The following is a 22,549-nucleotide window of genomic DNA, read 5'->3' as shown; positions in this document are numbered from 1 at the left end:
TAGCAAATATTTTGCTTAGCAATCTGTCTCTTGGAAAAGGACGTGTCATTTGTTAAGTAGGACGCTTAGGTTCTGTTATTGTATTTATTTATTTTTTTTTATTTTTTATTTATTTTTTCTTGAGACGGAGTCTCGCTCTGCTGCCGAGGCTGGAGTGCAGTGGCACCATCTCGGCTCACTGCAAGCTCCACCTCCCGGGTTCACGCCATTCTCCTGCCTCAGCCTCCCGAGTAGCTGGGACTACAGGCGCCCGCCACCACGCCCAGCTAATTTTTTGTATTTTTAGTAGAGACGGGGTTTCACCGTGTTAGCCAGGATGGTCTCAATTTCCTGACCTCGTGATCCACCCGCCTCGGCCTCCCAAAGTGCTGAGATTACAGGCGTGAGCTCCTGTTATTGTATTTAAAGAGCAATGTAATTTGACAGTTCATCCCAGAACCTAGTAATAGGCTGTGGTGAATAAAATAACAAGGTTTGAGGATCACAAGCCTTTGTCAGTGTCTTCTATGAAAGCTCGAAGGCTGCTAACCCAGAGCAGCTGGGGGAGTCTATATTATCAGGCAATGCTGAGATCATGGGCTTTGTCAGGACTTGCAGATGTGCTGCCTATGACTTCATTAACATAATTGATTAGGAGCTAGGACATATTTAGTATTAATCAGGCTGTTTTTAGTGAGGCTGATTATGCCAGTCCTCTTGATGCACTATTTTAGTCTGGAACTTCCTTAGAACCAAGTTGCAAAAAGAAAAAAAAAAGGCTTTATGTAAAAAGGAGGAATTTTCATGTGGCACTATAGTATGCTATTATATTTGAGGAATACAATTATAACAGGTCAAAATGTAGGGGAATGTACATATTTCAACTTTAATGTTTTTTAAAAGTAGAGCTCATGTAGAGATTAGATTATTAAATTTGTTCACAGGAGACTAGAAACAAATAAAACTTCATTAGTAGAAATCTAAAAAAAATGTGGCTCTCTCTATGGGTAAAAGAATATTACAAATCTGTAAAGCCAATACTACACATCTTTAAAGCCCATAAAAGCCTTCTTTGTGCTTTCATAGCACTTAAGAAACAAAACTTCCACAGTACTTACTTTGTTCTGGGAAGTATCTGTGTACTTCTTATCTCAGTCCACTTATTTAGTGCCTTGAAATTGGTCTTGCCTTTCTTGGATTTCCGTGTTGTCCCCACATTGCATGCTTTGTCTGCCGTAATGAAGTTTTTATTACTTTGAATTTTTTGATACAAAGGGACTAATTATATATTAAATCATTTATTTCCTTTGACTCTTATTTTATGTTTTAGAATTTGTTTGGCCAGGAAAAATTGGCTACAATACGTTTTGAAAAGATCTTATACAATAACCACTTCACATCATCATTCTGGTCATTGTTGTCAATTTGTATTTAATTATTGATATAACTGAAACTAATTTAAAATGAACCTAATGTAAATATAATATTAATTCTCATCTTTTAAGCAATTTTGAATTCCCATGTCTATTGGGAGCTCTTACTAGGGCTGAAATGCCTACAAGTTCAAACGGACAGTGTAGTTATCCATTTCTTTCACAAATGGGGCTGACTTATGTGAGTTTTTTCCTCAAATCAAATAGTATCTTATAATATTAACATTATAGGTGATTTTAGCTCTTAGCATGAAAGGTCCTTTATCATCAAATGTTTTTCAGCATTCCTGCTAACCTCTTACCCCGAGAACTGTATTTCTCAGAATCCTCAGTGGTTAAACAGAACAACTTCAGGCAATGTTGCCCGCCCTCTTCCCAATTACCAAGGAAGGCAGAAAAGCTGTTTCATAAAATCCTTGTATAAGCAAAATTACCATATATGATTCCATTCATCTTTAATCAACAATACCAGATAATTTCTTTCCCACTACTTTCACCCACATGTAATTATTGGGCATTTAGTATAAAATTACCAGGACTCCTCTGTTGTGGCAAAGATGTGGAAGGAAGAAGTTAAGTTATACTTAAATTACTTTTAATATTTCATTAAATAGCTGCAATTTACATGAATGAAGTCGAATAGAGAAAGGCAAATTACTATCAAGTACCCTATATCTTGTTGAATAAATATATAACTAGTACTTAGTCTTGCAATTATAAATAATATTATAAATGCTAACACTTGTATGTGAACAAGAGAACTCTGGAGAGAAGACCAGAGTCCTGCCCAATCTCAGCTTTGATACTAATGAGTTGTACGGTCTTTGACAAATCAATTGACTTCTTAGGAACTCAATTTCTTCACCTGTGAACCAAACTTAAATAGTCTCTAAAGTCCCTCTATGCTTTATACCCAAAGATTTCACATCCGTATTTTTCAGGCTGGTAGATTGGTAACAAACTGCCAGAAGAACAGAGTGAACCCTACATAGCTTTGCCTAGTGGCTAAATAGCAACTGTAGACATGATAGAGATGTTAAACTTGTTGGGACAATGGATAATACTATGAAGCATTATTTACTGAAACACAAAAATAAGTTATATAAATCATAAAGGCTGTAAAAGTTGGGAGGAAGATGAGATGTAAGTGAGGCAAGGTTATCAAGTGAAACTGCAAGTTTTTCATTGAGCCATAAAGAGTAAGTTAGTTGAATTTGTATAGATACAGAGGAGAAAGGAATATTATATAAAATTTATTGTAAGATAATTTTTTACCATAGGATGCATCTGAAGACAATATTCTACAGGAGCTAGTAAGGTTTTATTTACAATTCTATTAAACCAAGAACTTTATTACCTTAGCTCCTCAGTAAGATATATCCTGAGAAGTAAAAAAAAAAATAAAATAATAAAATAGAAATTTGGCCTCAATTTTTATTTCATTAACTCTATGACACAATAGATTTTCTTGAACTTCAGGTCAATATAATATTTTGCTTTGTTTTGTGGAGAAATAAAGTCATATCTTTTAGAGACTATTTAAGATTTTTAATAGGATTGCCTTTAGTTACAAATTATGATAAAATATATAAACCAAACTACTTTTACCACCTATTTAATTTAAACAGTTGCTAATAACAATATAGCACATTTTCTAGCACAGTTAGATACTCAACCATTGGTTGCTGTTAATATTTTTTATATCAGGAAATTTCTTATACACATAAAAACCATTAATTTTATGGTAGCTCTTTATTGGTATCCATAGAAGCTAGTAAGGTGATTGCTTTCATGACATTGGTCAATATACATAAAACTCTAACATAATTTTTCAATACAGGACTGGAACCATATCTTGGAATGCTTTGTATACACAGCTAAAGCTTTTACATGTCCTGATAGACTCCGTGATACTGCTTAAGCAATTGAGCAGAGAGTAGTATGATTAACTTTGTCTTTAAGATTATGTGTCAACTATAGAAAGGATGAATTGGTGAGTGGTGAGCTTAACAGTTGGGAGTATAAGACAAATTTAGGAGAATACTGCCCATGGGAAAACTTATGCTACTTTTCTTTTTAAACAATCGCATTTTACTCTCAAAACAATTGCAAGTAGTGAATATGATTTATGTCATTTTAAAGAGAAGATCAGAGAAATCAAGTAAATTGCCTAAGATAACACATCTCTAAAAATGGTATAACTGGAATTGGAAGCCAGGTGTCTCCTACCAAGGCTCAGTCTATTTCCATTATCCTAAAATGGCAATTAAGTCTTACAGCTGAGTATAATTGATACAGTTCTTATCTGATTTGGCTAATTGAATGGCATTAAGAATAAGAACAGGTTTTGAGAGATAATAATGAGTTACATTTGGGGCTTGCTGGGTGTATTGGGGTCCCTGGAACATTTGCATGAGTGATTAAAAGAGTTTAATGAATATAGTATTTTTAAAGGTTTTCAGGGTTATGGTGGAGTCCCCAAGAGCTAGCCAAAGTAGGAAACCTTTATCACTCCTATGTCTGAAGAGGCAAGATAATAGAATGGTTTAGACATCCAGAAAGCCTTATAGCTTTAGGGAAGAGATGTCCAATCAGAACATCTGAAGGTCGTGTCCTTCAGTAGGGGACCACAACCACCCACCAACACTCTGTAAAATGATGTATGTAAAATTCTCAGTGATCCTGGGAGGAAACTAGAGAACAAATGCCCAGATCTCTCTCTTTGTCTTACTCTATTATCTCTTGATGTTGCTCTCATAGGCCAAAACAGCCCACATTCAGAGGACATGGGGCTTGATTAATATAACCCATAAGCATCAGGGTGGAGAGGGACCTAGAGAGAACATGGAGACTACATGTCAGGCAGGATGTTGAGCTTGGTCCACACAAGTGGTAGTCTGCAGTGGACAACTGAATATATGAGTCAGGAGTTTACAAATGAGGGAGATACAGATATTGAAGTCATAAGTTAGCCCTGGCACAGCATTTCTTGGAGTATGTTATGAGAAACTCTAGTTCTATGATATTATTTGTTAAAAACAGTTTTCATGACAAAACACTTTTGGGCATCTTAATATATTTTTTCTTTTGCATTCACAATGCACACACGCATATATCAAAGGATCCAAAAAGTTCTGTATGTTAAGGAAATCTGTTTAACTTTTTTAAACCAGTGTTCCCATGTTTGTTTTTTTTAATTACAGAAATATTTCTATTTCTGATAATACTCATCAATTTCCTAAGGAGCAAATGATCTCAAAAACACTGTCATACAAAGGTTAGCTTCAAATATAACTAAAGAGCAGGTCAGCCATGAATCTGAGGCTGTTTAGAACACAGCATAGACCCAAGAAAGGAAATGTAGAACACATTGATTTAGTCAGCATTCTCCAGAGAAACAAAACCAGTAGGAGACATCTATCTCTCTATCTATCTATTGAAAAAATGTTTATGTTAAAGGATTGGCTGATGCAGCTGCAGGGGCTAGTAAGTCCAAAATCTGCAGGGCATGCAGGCAGTCTGAGGACCCAGGGAATAGTTTATTTTGCAGTCTTGAGTCTGAAGGCAGTCTGAAAGAAGACTTCCTTCCTCCTTGGGGGACTTCAGTCTTTTCTCTTTAAGGCCTTCAACTGATTAGACAAGGCCTATCCCACATTACAGAGGGTAACCTGCTTTATTCAAAGTCTATGATTTAAATGTGAATTACATCTAAAAACTACCTTCATAGAAACATCTAGACTTATCTTTGATCAAATAAGTGTTACCGAAGCCTACCCGAATTGATGCGTAAAATTAGCTATCACAAATATCATTAGAATACAAACTGATAAAGCCAAGGATGAGAAAATATGAAAGAGAAAAGAGTATAACAGGCCCCAGTGCTCCAGAGAGATGGATAACACAAAGATTGGCCAGGAAAATTTATATTTGTCAATTAGAAAATTATGCTCATCTACTCTTGACTTCTAAATTTTCTCTCTGCTACATATAAATGAGGATGCAGTAGTCATGAGTTTGAACTAAACGGTCAACTGTAAGATTTTTATTAGTTCCCTTAATCTCTGAAAGACTGGGTTTCCTCATCTGCCAGATGATATTTACTAGTAGGATTTAGTAGTGCTTTGGGAAGAAAAAAGTTTTGGAGAGAAAGCTGTGATGGCGGAGGCTTGGGAAACTAGATTAAGAATGGAATCTTTAGAATATTTTGTTTTGGGTCATATGATGTTGACTATTTGAGATATTTTAATAAAGATTTAAACATATTTTCAATTTTTTCTTAGAATTTTAGACTCTTGTTTTTTATTTTTTTAATTGAAACACTGTACTAGGGCTTGGCCTGAGGTAACATAGGTATATTTCAGTTAATATGTTAAAACAAGTATAATTCAGCTTAGTGTCATGGAAAAGTAGGTAAGTATTAATAACTGTTGAGTAAATTTTCTTAAAAACACAAAAACAAATAGGTGGCAAAGCATCAAAAGAATAAAAAAAGGAAAATGAAAAGGGAAAGAAATGAGGGTTCCCCATGAATTATGAGCTATAAATATATTTTAATAGACAAGAAACTTGTATCTCCAAACTTACAACTTTCTTCTTTTGTTATATTGATTTTGATTTCCTGTTATTGATTATTAAAAAGACCTTTTGTGAAAACAATTAACTTTTTCTCACTGTCCTATCCATAAAAGGAAGTAGTTTTGTTTTTCTTACCCTCTACATCTGCCAAGATAGATAGGGGCATCTGTCTGTCTTGACTGTTCAGTAGTAAGAGATATTTACTCTGAAGACCAAGAATGTTCCCCATGATGTGGGAAACAGGAAAAGAGCCTTCTGTTGAGATCAGGGCTAGTTTCCTGCTTCACAGTCCTTTCCTAACTGTTAATGCTAGTATAAAAGAAATGGTTTTTTACTTGCATTTTGACCTGTAAAAGACCAAAGAAGAAGGATGACACAGTTTGTGAATTTGAGTGAATTTGATCTAATCGCTTTTTTGTTATGGAATTCTGAGTGAAACTTCCTTGTGTCAGAAAATTTTCTCATAAAACATTTTATAAAAAAGAATGTTTCCCCCAATGCTCTTGCTTACAAGTACCAGTTTTTCCTTATAAAACATTTGTTTGTGATCTGGTCTGTTTAACGTAAATATTTCTTCCTATTATACCAGCTTGTTACAATTCCAAATGGCATCATCCTTTCCCTCTCTAGAATGAGTGAGAAAAGTGGCTGCATCTTCAAGACCAAGTGTATTTTACATAGATGGAGTAAACAGTCTTGGAAATTGCTCATTTAATAAAGAATAAGGAATGCTGTAATCCCCAACACTTTGGGAGGCCAGGGTGGGTGGATCGCTTCAGCCCAGGAGTTAGAGACCAGCCTGGGCAACATGGCGAAACCCTATCTCTTCAAAAAATATAAAAATTAGCCGAGCATGGTGGTGTATGCCTGTAGTCCCAGCTACTCAGGAGGATGAGGTGGGAGGATCACTTGAGCCTGGGAAACAGAGGTTTCAGTAAGCCGAGATCCCATGACTGCACTCTAGCCTGGGTAACAAAGTGAGGCCCTGTCTCAAAAAAAGAAAAAAAAAATGCCTGCTTCAATTAAATGAGAATTTTATATAAAAACATTTTTAATTTACTAGAATAAATCTTATATTAAGACGTAGAAGACATAATGTGTTACTAGTTTGTTTTAATCCATAAGAGATGGTAAAATCTCTTATGTAGTGCATCAGTTCAAATAAGCCTGAACTCAGCATATTGAAATGATTACAACTTAAAAGGTTGTAGTCTTTATATGGGCACTTGCTTCTGTCTTAAGAACGGATATCCATTAGGCAAATTTTAAAAATTGAAAGGCTTCATTTGAAAATCAGACTTATACATGTGTCCCATATACTATTAATTTTTTATTTTAAAGTCAAATCATATTTTAAAATAGCTATTGGGTCTTACTAATTTATTTAATAAATCAAGTCCAAAACTGTTATAAAAATAGCAGTATCTTTGAAGTAGTACTTTAAGGTAATGTATATTTTGGTTTTGAGTTGCAACCAACTTTTTCTTGTACTGATAATTTAGTCATGAAAAGAAAAAGCTCAATTTTCTAATGTTTCTAGGCATCCTTGACATTTTAAATGCAATGAAATATTCTTGCAATCCATTTCCAATTACAGAAAAATGTAGAAAAACATATAGATAAAATATGGAAAAAGTAATTTTATGTAAGTAACATGACATTATAAATGAAAAGTTGTTAGAAAAGAAACTTATATTTTTGTTTTCTTTACTATTTCTACAAGACACTTTGGGAAAGCTTACAATAAAACAACTTGAGTAAGCAATGATTCTGCATAAAAATTTAAAAGAGTTTTTAAGAATTTCCAAATGTCAGCAACACCAAACAAACAAACAAAAGCAATTGTAATTTATGGAGTTATCTAAAGAGATAAGTGCATGTGAATTGAGCTTCTCCTCTGAGTCCAAGTCAGTAAGCTTTGAGCATTTGCCTTCTGAAATGCAAAAGCACTGAGTGGAAAAATAAAATACAGCATCTCCCTTTCCTTTTCCCATCTCACTCCTCTTTCCTTCTCGCTTTGTTTCTCTAACAGACACACACACACACACACACACACACACACACACACACACACACACACAGTGGTTGCCTTTTTTGTTTCACTTCTATGTAGAAAGTGAGAAAGAACGGATGTGGCACCCCTTAGCTATATAAACACAGGCCATTTTAAATAAATGCAATCACTCATGTAAAAAGCTTTATCATTTTCAAAAGATTTGGGAGAAATCTACCTTATCCATTTTAAATGCTAAGTTTAATTAACATAGAAACATTTTTGCAATTTGAAATGTATTAAATAATCTTTCTCATTGCATTTCCTTTTGCATACTAAATTCAGAAATACGAAAAAAAAAATCATGAAGTCAAATAACTTTGGTTGTGAGACTGTTGAAAGATAAGTTTGGCATTGATGAAGTAAAAGGTGGCACTTCTTTTCTGCCCATGACTCAATCAGCTTGAAAGTTTTTCACAGAGTATATCTATCTCCAGCTTCATTATCCATGTTGCAGGAGAGAAACAGGGTTTGTGATCATCTTTAGATTTAAATCTTTGTTCTGTCACTTTCATCAGCATTCCTCAACCTTTTTGGCACCAGGAACCTGGTTCCTGGAAGACAATTTTCCCAGGGACAGGGGTGAGGGGAGGGATGGTTTCAGGATGAAACTGTTCCACTTCAGATCATCAGGCATTAGATTCTCATAAGGAGTATGCAACCTAGATCCTGCACATGTGCAGTTCACAAGAGGGTTTGCTCTCCTATGAGAATCTAATGCAGCTGCTGATCTGACAGGAGGCGGAGCTCAGGCAGTAATGCTCATTTGCACTCTGCTCACCTCGTGCTGTGCACCTCAGTTCCTAACAGGGCACTGACCAATACTGGCTTGCAGCACAGGGGTTGGGGACCCCTGACTCATAAGACCTGTGAAGTTGGCCACATTTGTCGTCTTTCCTGAGCCCATTTCCTCACAGGTTATAAGATGTGTAGACTTTTACCTGAGAATGAAGTATATTCTAATGCATATAAGCTCATGTGCTTTATTCTAATAGTATAATTTCTTATCGTCTTGAAATCACTGTGGTTCCAACCCAAACTAAAACGTTTTTTTACCTTGTTTGACCATGTAAAATAAAGTGATTATTAAAATCCTTTCATCACATCTTTTTGAGGCTCAAAGGGAAAAAGGTAGTATGATATCATTTTTTAACATTTTTCCATCAGTTATTGAGTACAGGTGGTATTTAGTTACATGAGTAAATTCTTTAGTGGTGATTTGTGACATTTCGGTGCACCCATCACCTGAGAAGTATACACTGCACCATATTTGTAGTCTTTTATCCCTTATCCCCCTCCCACTCTTCCCCCAAGTCCACAAAGTTCATTGTATCATTCTTATGTCTTTGTGTCCTTATAGCTTAGCTCCCACATATCAGTGAGAGAACACATGATGTTTGGTTTTCCATTCCTGAGTTACTTCACTCAGAATAATAGTCTCCAGTCTCATCCAGGTCATTGCAAATGCTGTTAATTCATTCCTTTTTATGGCTGAGTAGTATTCCATCATATATATATATACACACACATACACACACACACACACACACACACACACACACCCACAGTTTCTTTATCCACTCATTGATTGATGGGCATTTGGGTTGGTTTCACGATTTTGTAATTGTGAATTGTGCTGCTATAAACATGTGTGTTCAAGTATCTTTTTCAAATAATGACTTCTTTTCCTTTGGGTAGATACTCAGTAGTAGGATTGCTGGATCAAATGGTAGTTCTACTTTTAGTTCTTTAAAGAATCTCCACACTGTTTTCCACAGTGGCTGTACTAGTTTACATCCCCACCAGCAGTGTAGAAGTGTTCCATAATCACCACATACATGCCAACATCTACTGTTTTTTGAATTTTTTTTTATTATGGCCATTCTTGCAGGAGTAAGGTGGTATTGCATTGTGGTTTTGATTTGCATTTCCTTGATCATTAGTGATGTTGAACATTTTTTCATATTTTTGTTGGCCATTTGTATATCTTCTTTTGAGAACTGTCTATTCATGTCCTTAGCCCACTTTTTGATGAGATTGTCTGTTTTTTTTCTTACTGTCTTGTTTGAGTTTGTTATAAATTCTGGATATTAGTCCTTTGTCAGATGTATAGGTTGGGAAGATTTTCTCTCACTCTGTGGGTTGTCTGTTTACTCTGCCGACTGTTCCTTTTGCTGTGAAAAAGCTCTTTAGTTTAATTAGGTCCCAGCTGTTTATCTTTGTTTTTATTGCATTTGCTTTTGGGTTATTGGTCATGAAAGCTTTGCCTAAGGCAATGTCTAGAAGGGTTTTTCCAATGTTATCCTCTAGAATTTTTATAGTTTCAGGTCTTAGGTTTAAGTCCTTTACCCATCTTGAGTTGATTTCTGTATAAGGTGAGAGATGAGAATCCAGTTTCATTCTCCTACATGTGGCTAGCTAGCCAATTATCCCAGCACCATTTGTTGAAAAGGGTGTCTTTTCCCCACTTTATGTTTTTGTTTGCTTTGTCGAAGATTGGTTGGCTGTAAGTATTCAAGTTTATTTACGGGTTCTCTATTTTGTTCCATTGATCTATGTGCCTATTTTTATAACAGTATCATGCTGTTTTGGTGACTATGGCCTTATAGTATAGTTTGAAATCGGGTAATGTGATGCCTCCAGATTTGTACCTTTTGCTTAGTCTTGTTTTGGCTATGTGGGCTCTTTTATGGTTCCATATGAATTTTAGAATTGTTTTTTCTAACTCTATGAAGAATTATGGTGGTATTTTGTTGGGGATGGCATTGAATTTGCAGATTGCTTTTGGCAGTATGGTCATTTTCCCAATATTGATTATACCCATCCATGAGCGTGGGATGTGTTTCCATTTGTTTGTGTTGTCTATGATCGCTTTCAGCAGTGTTTTGTAGTTTTCCTTGTAGAGGTCTTTCGACTCCTTGGTTAGGCATATTCCTATCTATTTTATGGTTTTTTTGCAGCTATTGTAAAAGGAATTGAGTTCTTGATTTAATTTTCTGCTTGGTTGCTGTTGATGTATAGAAGAACTGCTGATTTGTGTACATTACTCTTGTATCTGGAAATTTTGCTGAATTCTTTTATGAGTTCTAGGAGCTTTCTAGAGGAGTCTTTAGTTTTTTCAAGGTAAATGATCATATCGTCAGCAAATAGTGACAGTTTGACTTCCTCTTTACCGATGTGAATGCCCTTTATTTCTTTCTCTTTTCTAATTGCTCTGGCTAGGACTTCTAGTACTATGTTGAAGAGAAGCGGTGAGAGTGGACATCCTTGTCTTGTTCCAGTTCTCAGAGGGAATGCTTTCAACTTTTACCCATTCGGTATATGTTGGTTGTGGGTTTTTCATGGAAAGCTTTTATTACATTAAGGTATGTCCCTTGAATGCTGATTTTGCTGAGAGTTTTCATCACAAAGTGATGCCAGATTTTGTCTAATGCTTTTTCTGCGTCAATTGAGATGATCATATGATTTTTGTTTTTAATTCGGTTTATGTGGTGTATTGAAATTATTGACTTGCATATGTTAAACCATCCCTTCATCCCTGGTATGAAACCCACTTGATCATGGTGGATTATCTTTTTGATATGTTGTTGGATTCAGTTAGCTAGTATTTTGTTAAGGATTTTAACATCTATTTTCATCAAGGATATTGGTCTGTAGTTTTCGTTTTTGGTTATGTCCTTTCCTGGTTTTGGTATTCAGGTAATACTGGCTTAATAAAATGAACTGGGGAGAATTCCTTATTTCTCTGTCTTGTGGAATAGTGTCAAAAGTATTGGCACCAATTCTTTTTGGAATGTCTGGTAGAATTCTTCTATGTATCCGTCTTGTCCTGGACTTTTTTTTGTTGGTAATTTTTAAATTACCATTTCAGTCTTGCTGCTTATTATTGGTCTACTCAGGGTATCTAATTCTGCCTGATTTAAACTAGGATGGATGTATTTTTCTAGGAATTTATCCATCTCTTCTAGATTTTTAGTTTATGTGGGTAAAGGTGTTCATAATAGCCTTGAGTGATCTTTTTTATCTCAGTTGTGTCAATTGTAATGTCTCCTGTTTCATTTCTTAGTGAAATTATTTGTATTTTCTCTCTTCTCTTCTTGGTTAATCTTGCTAATGGTCTATCAATTTTATTTATCTTTTCAAATAACCAGCTTTTTGTTTCATTTATCCTTTGTATTTTTTTCTTTTTGTCTCAATTTTATTTAGTTCTGCTCTGATCGTGGTTATTTCTTTCTTCTATTGGGTTTGGGTTTGGTTTGTTCTTGTTTCTCTAGTTCTATGAGGTGTGACCTTAGAAGTCAGTTTTTGCTTTTTTAGTCTTTTTGATGTAGGCATTTAGGGCTATGAACTTTCCTCTTAGCACTGCCTTTGCTGTATCCCAGAGGTTTTGGTAGGTTGGTTATTATTGTCATTCAGTTCAAAACTTTTTAAATTTCCTTCTTGATTTTGTTTTTGACCCAGTGCTCATTTGGGAGCAGGTTATTTAATTTCCATGTATTTGCATAGTTTTGAAGATTCCTTTTGCAGTTGATTTCCAGTTTTATTCCACTGTGGTCTGAGAGAATGCTTGATTTCAATTTTCTTAAATTTATTGAAGCTCATTTTATGGCCTACCATATGATCTATCTTGGAGAAAGTTCCATGCACTATTGAATAGAATGTGTATTCTGTGGTTGTTGGATGAAATGTTCTGTATATATCTGTTAAGTCCAGTTGTTCCAAGATATAGTTTAAATCCATTGTTTCATTGTTGACTTTGTCTTGATGACCAGTTTAGTGCTGTCAGTGGAGTATTAAAGTCCCCCACTATTTTTGTCTTGCTGTCTATCTAATTTCTTAGGTCTGTTAGTAATTGTTCTATAACTTTGGGAGCTCCAGTGTTAGGCGCATATATATTTAGGATTGCAATATTTTCCTGTTGGACAAGACCTTTTACCTTTATATAATGTCCCTCTTTGTCTCTTTTTACTGCTGTTGGTTTAAGGTTTGTCTTGTCTGATATAAGAATAGCTACCTCTGCTTGCTTTTGGTGTCCATTTGCATGAAATGCCTTTTTCCACCCCTTTCCTTTAAGTGTATGTGAGTCCTTAAGTCTTAGGTGAGTCTCCTGAAGGCAGCAGATAGTTGGTTGGTGTTTTCTTACCCATTCTGTGGTTCTGTATCTTTTAAGTGGAGCATTTAGGCTATTTACATCAATGTTAGTATTGAAATGTGAGGCACCATTGCATTCATTGTGCTCTTTGTTGCCTGTGTACTTTGGTTTTTTTGTTTTTGCTTTTTAACCTCTATTTTTGTCTTATAGGGTCTATGTGATTTATGCTTTAATGAGGTTCTGTTTTGATGTGTTTCCAGGATTTGTTTCAAGATTCAGAGCTCCTTTTAGCAGTTCTTGTACTGGTGGCTTGGTAATGGTGAATTCTCTCAGTATTTGTTTGTCTGAAAAAGACTGTATCTTTCCTTCGTATATGATGCTTAGTTTCACTGGATACAAAATTCTTGGCTGATGATTGTTTTGTTTGAGGAGGCTGAAGATAGGGCCCCAATCCCTTCTGGCTTATTAGGTTTCTGCTCAGAAATCTGTTGTTAATCTGATAGGTTTTTCCTTTAGAGGTTACCTCGTGCTTCTGTCTCATAGCTCTTAAGATTGTTTCCTTCATCTTAACTTTGGATAACCTGATGACAATGTGCCTAGGTGATGATCTTTTTGCAATGAATTTCCCAGGTGTTCTTTGTGCTTCTTGTATTTGGATGTCTAGATCTCTAGCAAGGCTGGGGTAGTTTTCCTTGATTATTCCCCCAAATAGGTTTTACAAGATTTTAGAATTTTCTTATTCCTCAGGAAAACTGATTATTCTTAGGTTTGGTCATTTAACATAATCCCAGACTTCTTGGAGGCTTTGTTCATATTTTCTTATTCACTGTTCTTTGTCTTTGTCAGATTGGGTTAATTCAAAGACCTTGTCTTAGAGCTCTGAATTTCTTCCTTTTAATTTTTCAATTCTATTGCTGAGATTTTCCAGAGCATTTCACATTTCTAAAAGTGTGTCCAAAGTTTCCTGAATTGTTGATTTTTTTTTTAAGCGATCTATTTCCTTGAATATTTCTCCCTTCACTTCTTGTATTGTTTTTTGGATTTCCTTGCACCGGGGTTCACCTTTCTCTGGTGCCTCCCTGATTAGCTTAATAACCTACCTCCTGAATTCTTTTTCAGGTAAATCAGAGATTTCTTCTTGGTTTGAATCCTTTGCTGGTGAACTAGTATGATTTTGGGGGGATGCTGAGAAGCCTTGTTTTGTCATATTACCAGGGTTGGTTTTCTGGTTCCTTCTCATTTGGGTAGGCTCTGTCAGAGTGAAGGTCTAGGGCTGAAGGCTGTTGTTCAGATTCTTTTGTCCCATAGGGTGTTCTCTTGATGTAGTACTCTCCCCCTTTTCCTATGGATGTGGCTTCCTGTGAGCCAAACTGCAGTGATTGTTGTCTCTCTTCTGGGTCTAGCCACCCAGCGAGTCTCACCGGCTCTGGGCTGGTACTGGGGTTGTCTGCACAGAGTCCTGTTATGTGAACCATCTATGGATCTCTCAGCCATGAATACTGGTGCCTATTCTGGTGGAAGTGGCAGGGGAGTGCAATGGACTCTGTGAGGGTTCTTAGCTTTTGTGGTTTAATGCTCTATTATTGTGCTGGTTGGCCTCCTGCACCAAGGTGCAGGAGGTGGTGCTTTCCAGAGAGCATCAGCTGCAGTAGTATGGAGAGGGACCAGTAGCAGGCGGGGCCCTTTGTCTTCTGCTACCTGGGTGGGTAGGGAAGGACCATCAAATGAGGGCAGGGCTAGGCATGTCTGGGCTCAGACTTTCCTTGGGTGGGTCTTGCTGTGGCTGCTGTGGGGGATGGGGGTGAGATTCCCAGGTCACTGGAGTTGTTTAAGTAGGAGGATTATGGCTGCCTCTGCTGAGTCATGCAGGTTGACAGGGCAGTCGGGGAAAGCCTGCAGTCACAGGCCTCACCCAGCTCCCAAGATAACCAAAGGGCCAGTCTCACTCCCACCATGTCCCCCACCAACAGCCCAAGTCTGTTTCCAGGTGGAGGGTGAGATGGGCTTGAAAACTTGCCTGAAGCTACCCACCTGCCAGCTGCAAAAGAAAAGGGCTTGGTTCTTTCCCTGCTTGTGGAGTCTGCACACCAGATTTGCACCCTCCCCTGAGTTCTGGCCAGGAGGCTTCTCACCCCATTCAAATTGTTACAAAGTTCAGCTAGAGATTTTCTTCTCCCTGTGGTTTTACCCCCTGCTCTTCTGGCCACCCTCCTGATGAATCCCTGTGGTGCCAGGCAGGAATGGCCTGCTAGGGGACCCAGCGAGCTCTCAGGGTCTTTCTGCTGCTTCCTCTGCCCCTGCATTTTGCTCACCTCTCCAAATTGACTCAGCTCCTGATAAAGTCGGAAACTTCTCCTGCAAACAGCCCATCGTTTTCTACAGTGGGGGTATGTATTTGGGAGAGGAGGGTCTCCCTTTCCCACTTCCACAGTTGGGGCACTCTCGGTATTTGAGGGGTCTCCCAGGTCCTGCAGAAGCAGTCTGCTTCCTTCAGAGGGTCTATGGGTCCTCTTGGGATTGCTGGTTTATTCTTGCAGTCGATCTGGAGCTAACATTCATAATGGCCTTTTTTTTTTTTTTGGAAACTGATCTCACTCTGTGGCCCAGACTAGAGTGCAGTGGCCACAATCTTGGGTCACTACCTGTAGTATGGTATCTTGAAGAAGTTTGAATTTAAACAGATAAGACCTAGAGTCCTTTACAATATTTACTTCATGAATGATATAGCGTCACTGAGTTCTCAACTGCATCTGCAAGACATGAGCTATGACTGTACCTCAGTTCCTTCAGCGGGCATTTATAATAACACATGCTATCCAGAGTTCATGCCGGGCCTCACAGGCCCTTTTAGAGTCAGTCTGAGGTTACATCCCCCAGGAGTAGCTTTCCACTCCACTCAGCCATGGGGAGTTGCATGTCTCTCTTGATTCCCACATGCTTCATGTTTACTGTTTTTCAAAGTCCTTATTGTAATTATGAACTTTCTTACTTACTGCCCTCACACCTAGTATTACTGGAAGGAGGTTTTTAAAACTCCAAACACTGGCAAAGGGTTTTGGCATAAGACTAGATAAGCATTTGTTGATTTATGTGAATAAATTGTATAACTAAAGGTCTCGGGTAGTCACTGGAAAATGCTGTAGAATTGCTGCTTGTGAGTTGTTTGTTGTTAACAGTTGATAATGAGAAGAGCAGACTTCTGAGAATAATTCAGCTATCACTAAAGAAAAGTCAAGGCAAAAAAAAAAAATGGATTCAGAGCCTGAAAGGCCAGCTTAGTTATGCCACATAACTCAAGTGAAGTCCTTAATTTAAAAAGCTTTTCTGTCATAGCAACCTAATTACAATGTGAAGGGAGGTACTCTTACCATGTTTCTATAAAGTTGCGTGCCTTCCGGAGTCCCAAATAAAATTCCAAGGAAATTTTTTGAAAAAAAAATAGAAGAAGAATATTTGTTCTGAATTATTTTTTTCCCGAAGTCTTCTCCCTTTCAATTTGATCACAAAATCCAATGAGACACTTGACCACCTAGCAACAGCCAATGTTTTTCTTAAACCATCACTCAGAATTGTATAACTTCTCTGCTTAAACCTCTCAGTGGCTTCCTATGTTACTCACAGGGAAATGGAAAATTCATACCAGTAACAAGATTCTAGGAGATCTGCCCTACTACATCTTGGCTGCAGCACTCAGCACTCCCCTCCTGAGTCCTCAACTCTGGCCTCACTAGGCCTAGCTCTTCTTTTTTTTTTTTTTTGAGATGGAGTCTGGCTCTGTCGCCCAGACTGGAGTGCAGTGGCGCTATCTCAGCTCACTGTAAGCTCCGCCTCCCGGGTTCACACAGTTCTCCTGCTTCAGCCTCCCGAGTAGCTGGGACTACAGGCGCCCGCCATCATGCCCGGCTAATTTTTTGTATTTTTAGTAGAGATGGGGTTTCACCTTGTTAGCCAGGATGGTCTCGATCTCCTGACCTCGTGATCCACCCGCCTCAGCCTCCCAAAGTGCTGGGATTACAGGTGTGAGCCACCACGCCCAGCCAGGCCTGGCTCTTCTTTGAATTTATCTAGCCTGCTGTCATTTCAGGGTCTCTGCAGATATTTTTCCTTTGCTGAAAATTCTTCTCCCTAATAGCCCAAAGCTCTTTCACTTTTTTCAATAATCTTTCCAATTGCCCATTCAGAAAGATTTACCCCGATCCACCTTTAAAAAAACCAAGCCACCTCCTATGGTCTCAGGCTTTAATTCTCAAAACAAAGCTTTCTTTTTTTTTTTTTTTTAATCTTTATCGTCACCTGTCCAAAAAATATATATATAATATGTATATGTATATATACATATTATATACATACATATTCATTTTAAGCCTCTAAAATGGACTTTTCTCTTGCTTTAAACAATTTTAAGCCATATCAAAACCAGACAACATACCATAGATATTTGCAACTCTTTTTAGGTTACCTATTTCCAGAAAAATTAGAAAATAAATGCAAGATGATACATATTTCACTTGGTAAATAAGGAATAAACAGGTGAAAGGGGACTCAAACACATTCTACTCATTTCTCTGCCTTTTATGGTTGAAGACAGAAGATACAGCATTCATCTATAGTTGCATAAGGTAATGACTACTAATGATAGCAAAATTGAGACTTGAATCCACTTCATTGCAGTACAGTACCCTTCATAACATATTTCTGTCTTGCTTATGGGTATTTTTTTCCGTTTAGTTTCTCGATACAAAATATTCTAGACGTACCCTCCCTGGATATAGAAAAATAAGAATAAAGTTGCATTTACTCAAAGGGATTAGTAAATGTTACACCTAAAAAATTACCTAAAAAGATTATATGTGGTCAGATTTTTATTATTTGTAAAATATAGTAATAGCTTGTCATTATTATCATTATTTTTCTACATCTACTCTGTTCCAGGCATTTTAGCCCAGTTATCTCCATTTCTCACAAGTAAGCAAGGTAGATTTTATTAGCTCCACTTTTCAAATGAGGAAAATGAAATTCGGTGTGCCATAGCACACTGCCCAAGGTCACACAACTAGGAAGAGTTATGGACAGAATTCAGCCCAAGGTCATAAATGCCAGCACCTGTGCTTTCTCTCGTGCTCCACACCCCTCTGTAGATAACAATGGGACAACTCTAATAATCACTCGTGTAATTGAACTTATCTTAAGCTTATGTAAAATTTTCCACGGTCATATTGTGAGCTGGGTTCCAGGCCAATCTCTGCCACTCCAAGAAAACAAGGTGACAGTGATGAGGTATGTTGGAATGCATTGTTATTAAAGAAAAAAGTTCTTATTTACTTAACTGGAACCAGAAATACATCAGTTCTGGCCAGAGTGTTAGAATAAAAGCACTCATCTGATACACAGAATTAGGATAATCTCTACACTAGAAGGGCAAAGAGGGGAGGAACAAAACATAAGACAAAAATAAAACATTTTGCATTTGTTTCCTTGTGGAACCAGCATCTTAGAAAGCTTTACAATTGTAATTAAGTATTGTGTATTGTCTGGCTTTGAGATGGCATAAAAAACTTTTAAAAGCAAGAGAAAAGCCCATTGTGAGGGCTTAGAAAGTAAGAAGTAAGTCGTTTAATTTTTATTTCATCTGATGTTAATTTATGCAGAAGCTAATAACATATTTGTGGCTCAGAGCTGCTTATTGTAGGGAAGATTTCTCTCCCAACCACACTCTTCTGTGATCCCTGCCAGAATACAGCCATCATTTCAGGGCTTATTATACTTTTGTCAGGGAAAGGTAATATTCTGATACTTTCACATCCTGTAGATACATTTAGTTTTTAATCTTCTGAACATCAATGGGCTTAAATGCTCTAATTCTTCTCTAGCTGTTACAAACAAAATGGCAAACCAATGAGAAAGAGATGGAGGAGGAAATTTTTTATGGGTGTTCAAAGTCAGACAGACAGAAAGGGAAGAGTACTGTTTGCTGTTGAGGAAGAAAAAGTCAGGGGCAGGGAGTTTTCATAAAAGAAACGGGTTATTTTTATATCCAAGTAGGATATAATTAAATTGTTATGTTTTTATAAGTGAAAAATTTAATTCCATTACTACCAAATCACCTATATAACAGAGACAATAGTGCTTGAGGAAATGTAGAATCTTAAGAAGTTGACATTTTAAATGAAATTCAGCATGAATAAAGTAAGTCTCATAATGACAGCTTAAAGGTCTAATTCATAAAAATGTTATTAAAGGACATTATTTACATCTGTATTTTGTGGACTTCTGCTCTTATTCATGACTCTCACAGTGTATGACTGTAATCACAAGCAGAGTGTATAATAGGAGCATTAATTCAATTTGGACGAAGACAAGAATACTGTATCACCACAATAAAATTCCAGCTATATTAATTTGAAGGGTAGAATTTGTTGCACGAGAGCATTCTCTAAAAAAAAATTGAAAAATAAATGAATGCCTTCCATATTCTGGGTTCAAATATCTACTTTCTTTGTGAAGTTCAGTGTAAGATTGACTAATTGGCACAAGCTTTTTAATGAAATATTTATTCATCAACCTTATGAAACTTGGAGACTTGGATACTGACTTCTGATCTTATGGTTATTATGGCATTAGTGTTTAGCATGAGCTTAGAAATATTTACAAGTCATTTGTATTTTAATTAACCCCTTTGCTGATACATGACATCAGAGGTGATGCTTAGCAAATGGCTATTCAATTGTCTGGCATATACATTTATTTAGAGAAGATGTAAAATTCATTACTACATAAAATTTCTCCCGGAGAAGCTGAAAGTAGTGGTACTTGAAAGTATCTTCATTCAGAATTTTAAATATGATCTGCATGTTTAATATGCATAAACCTTTAGGAAAAGAAGAAGTGGAAATGAATTGGTTTATTTCTATCTCTGGAACTATCAAAATTTGACTTCTTGACTTTCTACTTCTGATTGGATGAGCTGTAATAGTATGCTGTAGACACTTTTAGACAAAGTGTGAATACATTTTTCCCTGCGACATTAGATTATCTCTAGAAATCATGAAAGGGGTTCTTTATAAATTATACGTCTAACATTGAAAGAAAGTGTTGTCTTTGATCTTGTAGGTAAAAAAGCTCTATACCTAAGGGAATGAGTTAATTCCTCTATTTAATAAGATGCAGTCATTAGTAGACAACTTAAGGATTCATTCTAGAACTACATATTGAATTTCTTTAGCGTAATAATGATCTTATAATAGTTCTGGGTAACGGAAGTCTTTGAATGTACCTGTACCTGAGATGAGAGACAACTGACAAAGAGAAAAGAATTTCAAATATAAGGTAAATAGCACTGCTAATTGAAGATAAAAATCAGTACATTTACAACATTAACCATAGCTATTATTGTCCCAAATCTAAAACCACTGAACATTCAATTTCAACAACTATGTATTAGTACAGGAATTTGTTATCTGAAATGATTATGCTTACCAGAAAAGTGTCCAGGGATGTCCACCTGCTATGTGGCTATGCCTGGGCAGCACATGAATTCTCTGTCTTTTCTCCCTCAGACCAAGGCTGTCTCAGATTTATGAAACAGGGCTCTTCCACGAAGTTTAGAAGTACCACAAACAGTTTGATGTGGCATCCAGACTTACTGCAACCTCTGGGTGCAAAGATTGAACAGCCTTGTTGATACAACCACTCAGAAAGGACAGTGGAAGTTATGTCTCCAACACACTGCCAGACACTTGTCATCAGGCTTAAATGCCTGTTGACAAGAGCCAGATATGAAAAACAGCTACATCAAAAGATACCTTTTTAATGGTCTAATATATTATTTCTAATGAAATTGAATGTATAAAAGAAAACAAATGTTAATTCTTCTAGTTTATCTGCAGTATATTTTCCAAGAAATATATTTTAATTTTATATATCAATACTTTTAGGCACTAGATAAACAATTGTTTGGTTCAGAAAGTTCAAACTATCTTATTCATTATTTGTAAACAGTATTAGCAGTCTACAATGTTACACATTTACTGTGAGCCAGGCACTTTATACAGTGTTTTGTAAACATTAACTTTGAGGGAGGTACTATTATTTGATAAATGAGGAAAATAAGACTTAGTGGGATTAAATTACTTGCTCAGTCACAAAGCTAGCTGGAGGCAGAACTGACTTAACAAAAATCCTTCAATTTCAACCTTGGTTTTGCTTTCATAGTAAATTTCCCTAAAGGAAATATTTTAAATGTATTCTCTAGAAAAAGAAGGGGAAAAGAAGAAGACTGAGAAGAAAGTTACTTCTGAAACAAAAAAGAAAGGTAGGAAATTTAAAAGCCATGTACCACATAAATCAATTATTGTCCGTGCATAATACTACTGGTAAATCTATTATTTTCTAGGAAAGAAATTCCCTTAATAAATGCATTGTCATTGTTATTAATGAACACTCTTAACATGTCTAGATATTCCAAATAAAATTAAAATTGTCAATTTTTAAAAAAATAATTCAATCCTAAACACTTTTTGAAAATTACTACTGTGATTATTTTTTCTTTCTTAAGAGCAGCTGTTTAATTCTCTCTAATTCACTACTTTACTTTAACTATATATGTGAATATGATGGTTACTATTTAACTAATTCAGTTTAATTTTAAAAGTCATTTTATGTAGAGGGCAGAAAATACTTGACTGGTTTGTTTTACACATATATATATATTTTTAATTGGTTGTTTTCAAATAATTCGTCTGATGTCCCAGGTGAACTTCAGAGATTTCAGAACTTTTGACATGGTTCTGGCAACCTCATAGCTCAGAGAACATTCAATATATTCTTTTCAATATATGTTAGGAAAGCTGTTAAATAATACCATAATTAATAATGCCATTTAATGTTTTCACTGTTATTAAATAATTTTTGCCTTTGGCAAAAAAAAAAAAAATCTGTTTCCTGAAGAGAAATTATACCTAAGCCACTAGTCTGTTATCAAGTTGCTACCTTATTCATATTTGACATGACTTATGGCTGATTTAAGATTTCTCTATACAAGATAAATTAGATGCCTCACTGGTAGTCATGCATGCCCTGAAATATTTGCAAGTGAAACAGGTAAAGGCTTATAATTTTCTTATTTTACCAGCAGAAAAAGAAGATGTCAAAAAGAAAAGTGAGAAGGAAACTGCCATTGATGTGGAAAAAAAAGGTATTGCACTTTCTTTGTTTCCTTAGATGGATTATGTTCAGGATGTTTGCTTCATGAAAGACTCCTCATGCAACATACACAAATTGCACACAGTTACTTATATCTACCCAAGACGTGAAGGTCAAAGCAAAACTTGCACTAGACAAAGTTAAACAGGCAAAGAAGACTTTATTCAAGGCTATTGCAATAGGAGAGGGAGACTGGAATTGAGTCTGAACTCAATT

General features: G+C 36.2%; 1 protein-coding gene and 1 long non-coding RNA gene across 2 annotated transcripts in view; one reads left to right on the top strand and one right to left on the bottom strand.

Annotated features, from left to right (window-relative positions):
• Nucleotides 1-20,782, bottom strand: part of LOC100938495 (uncharacterized) — a 29,954-nt gene extending 9,172 nt beyond the window's left edge. Inside the window, exon 1 of the long non-coding RNA XR_151885.5 lies at nucleotides 20,609-20,782. This is a non-coding gene — a long non-coding RNA (uncharacterized LOC100938495). The remainder of the gene's footprint in view (nucleotides 1-20,608) is intronic.
• The window catches only part of TRDN (triadin), a 428,350-nt gene that overhangs the window by 168,207 nt on the left and 237,594 nt on the right, over nucleotides 1-22,549 (top strand). Inside the window, 2 exon segments of the mRNA NM_001372516.1 lie at nucleotides 21,384-21,443; nucleotides 22,266-22,325. Coding sequence (NP_001359445.1) covers nucleotides 21,384-21,443; nucleotides 22,266-22,325 — 120 coding nt within the window.

Source organism: Pongo abelii, chromosome 5 (genome assembly GCF_028885655.2).
Source record: "Pongo abelii isolate AG06213 chromosome 5, NHGRI_mPonAbe1-v2.0_pri, whole genome shotgun sequence".
NCBI classification, from domain to species: Eukaryota; Metazoa; Chordata; class Mammalia; order Primates; family Hominidae; genus Pongo; species Pongo abelii.
The sequence above is the reverse complement of the archived record's forward strand: the minus strand, read 5'-3'. Positions and strand labels throughout refer to the sequence as shown.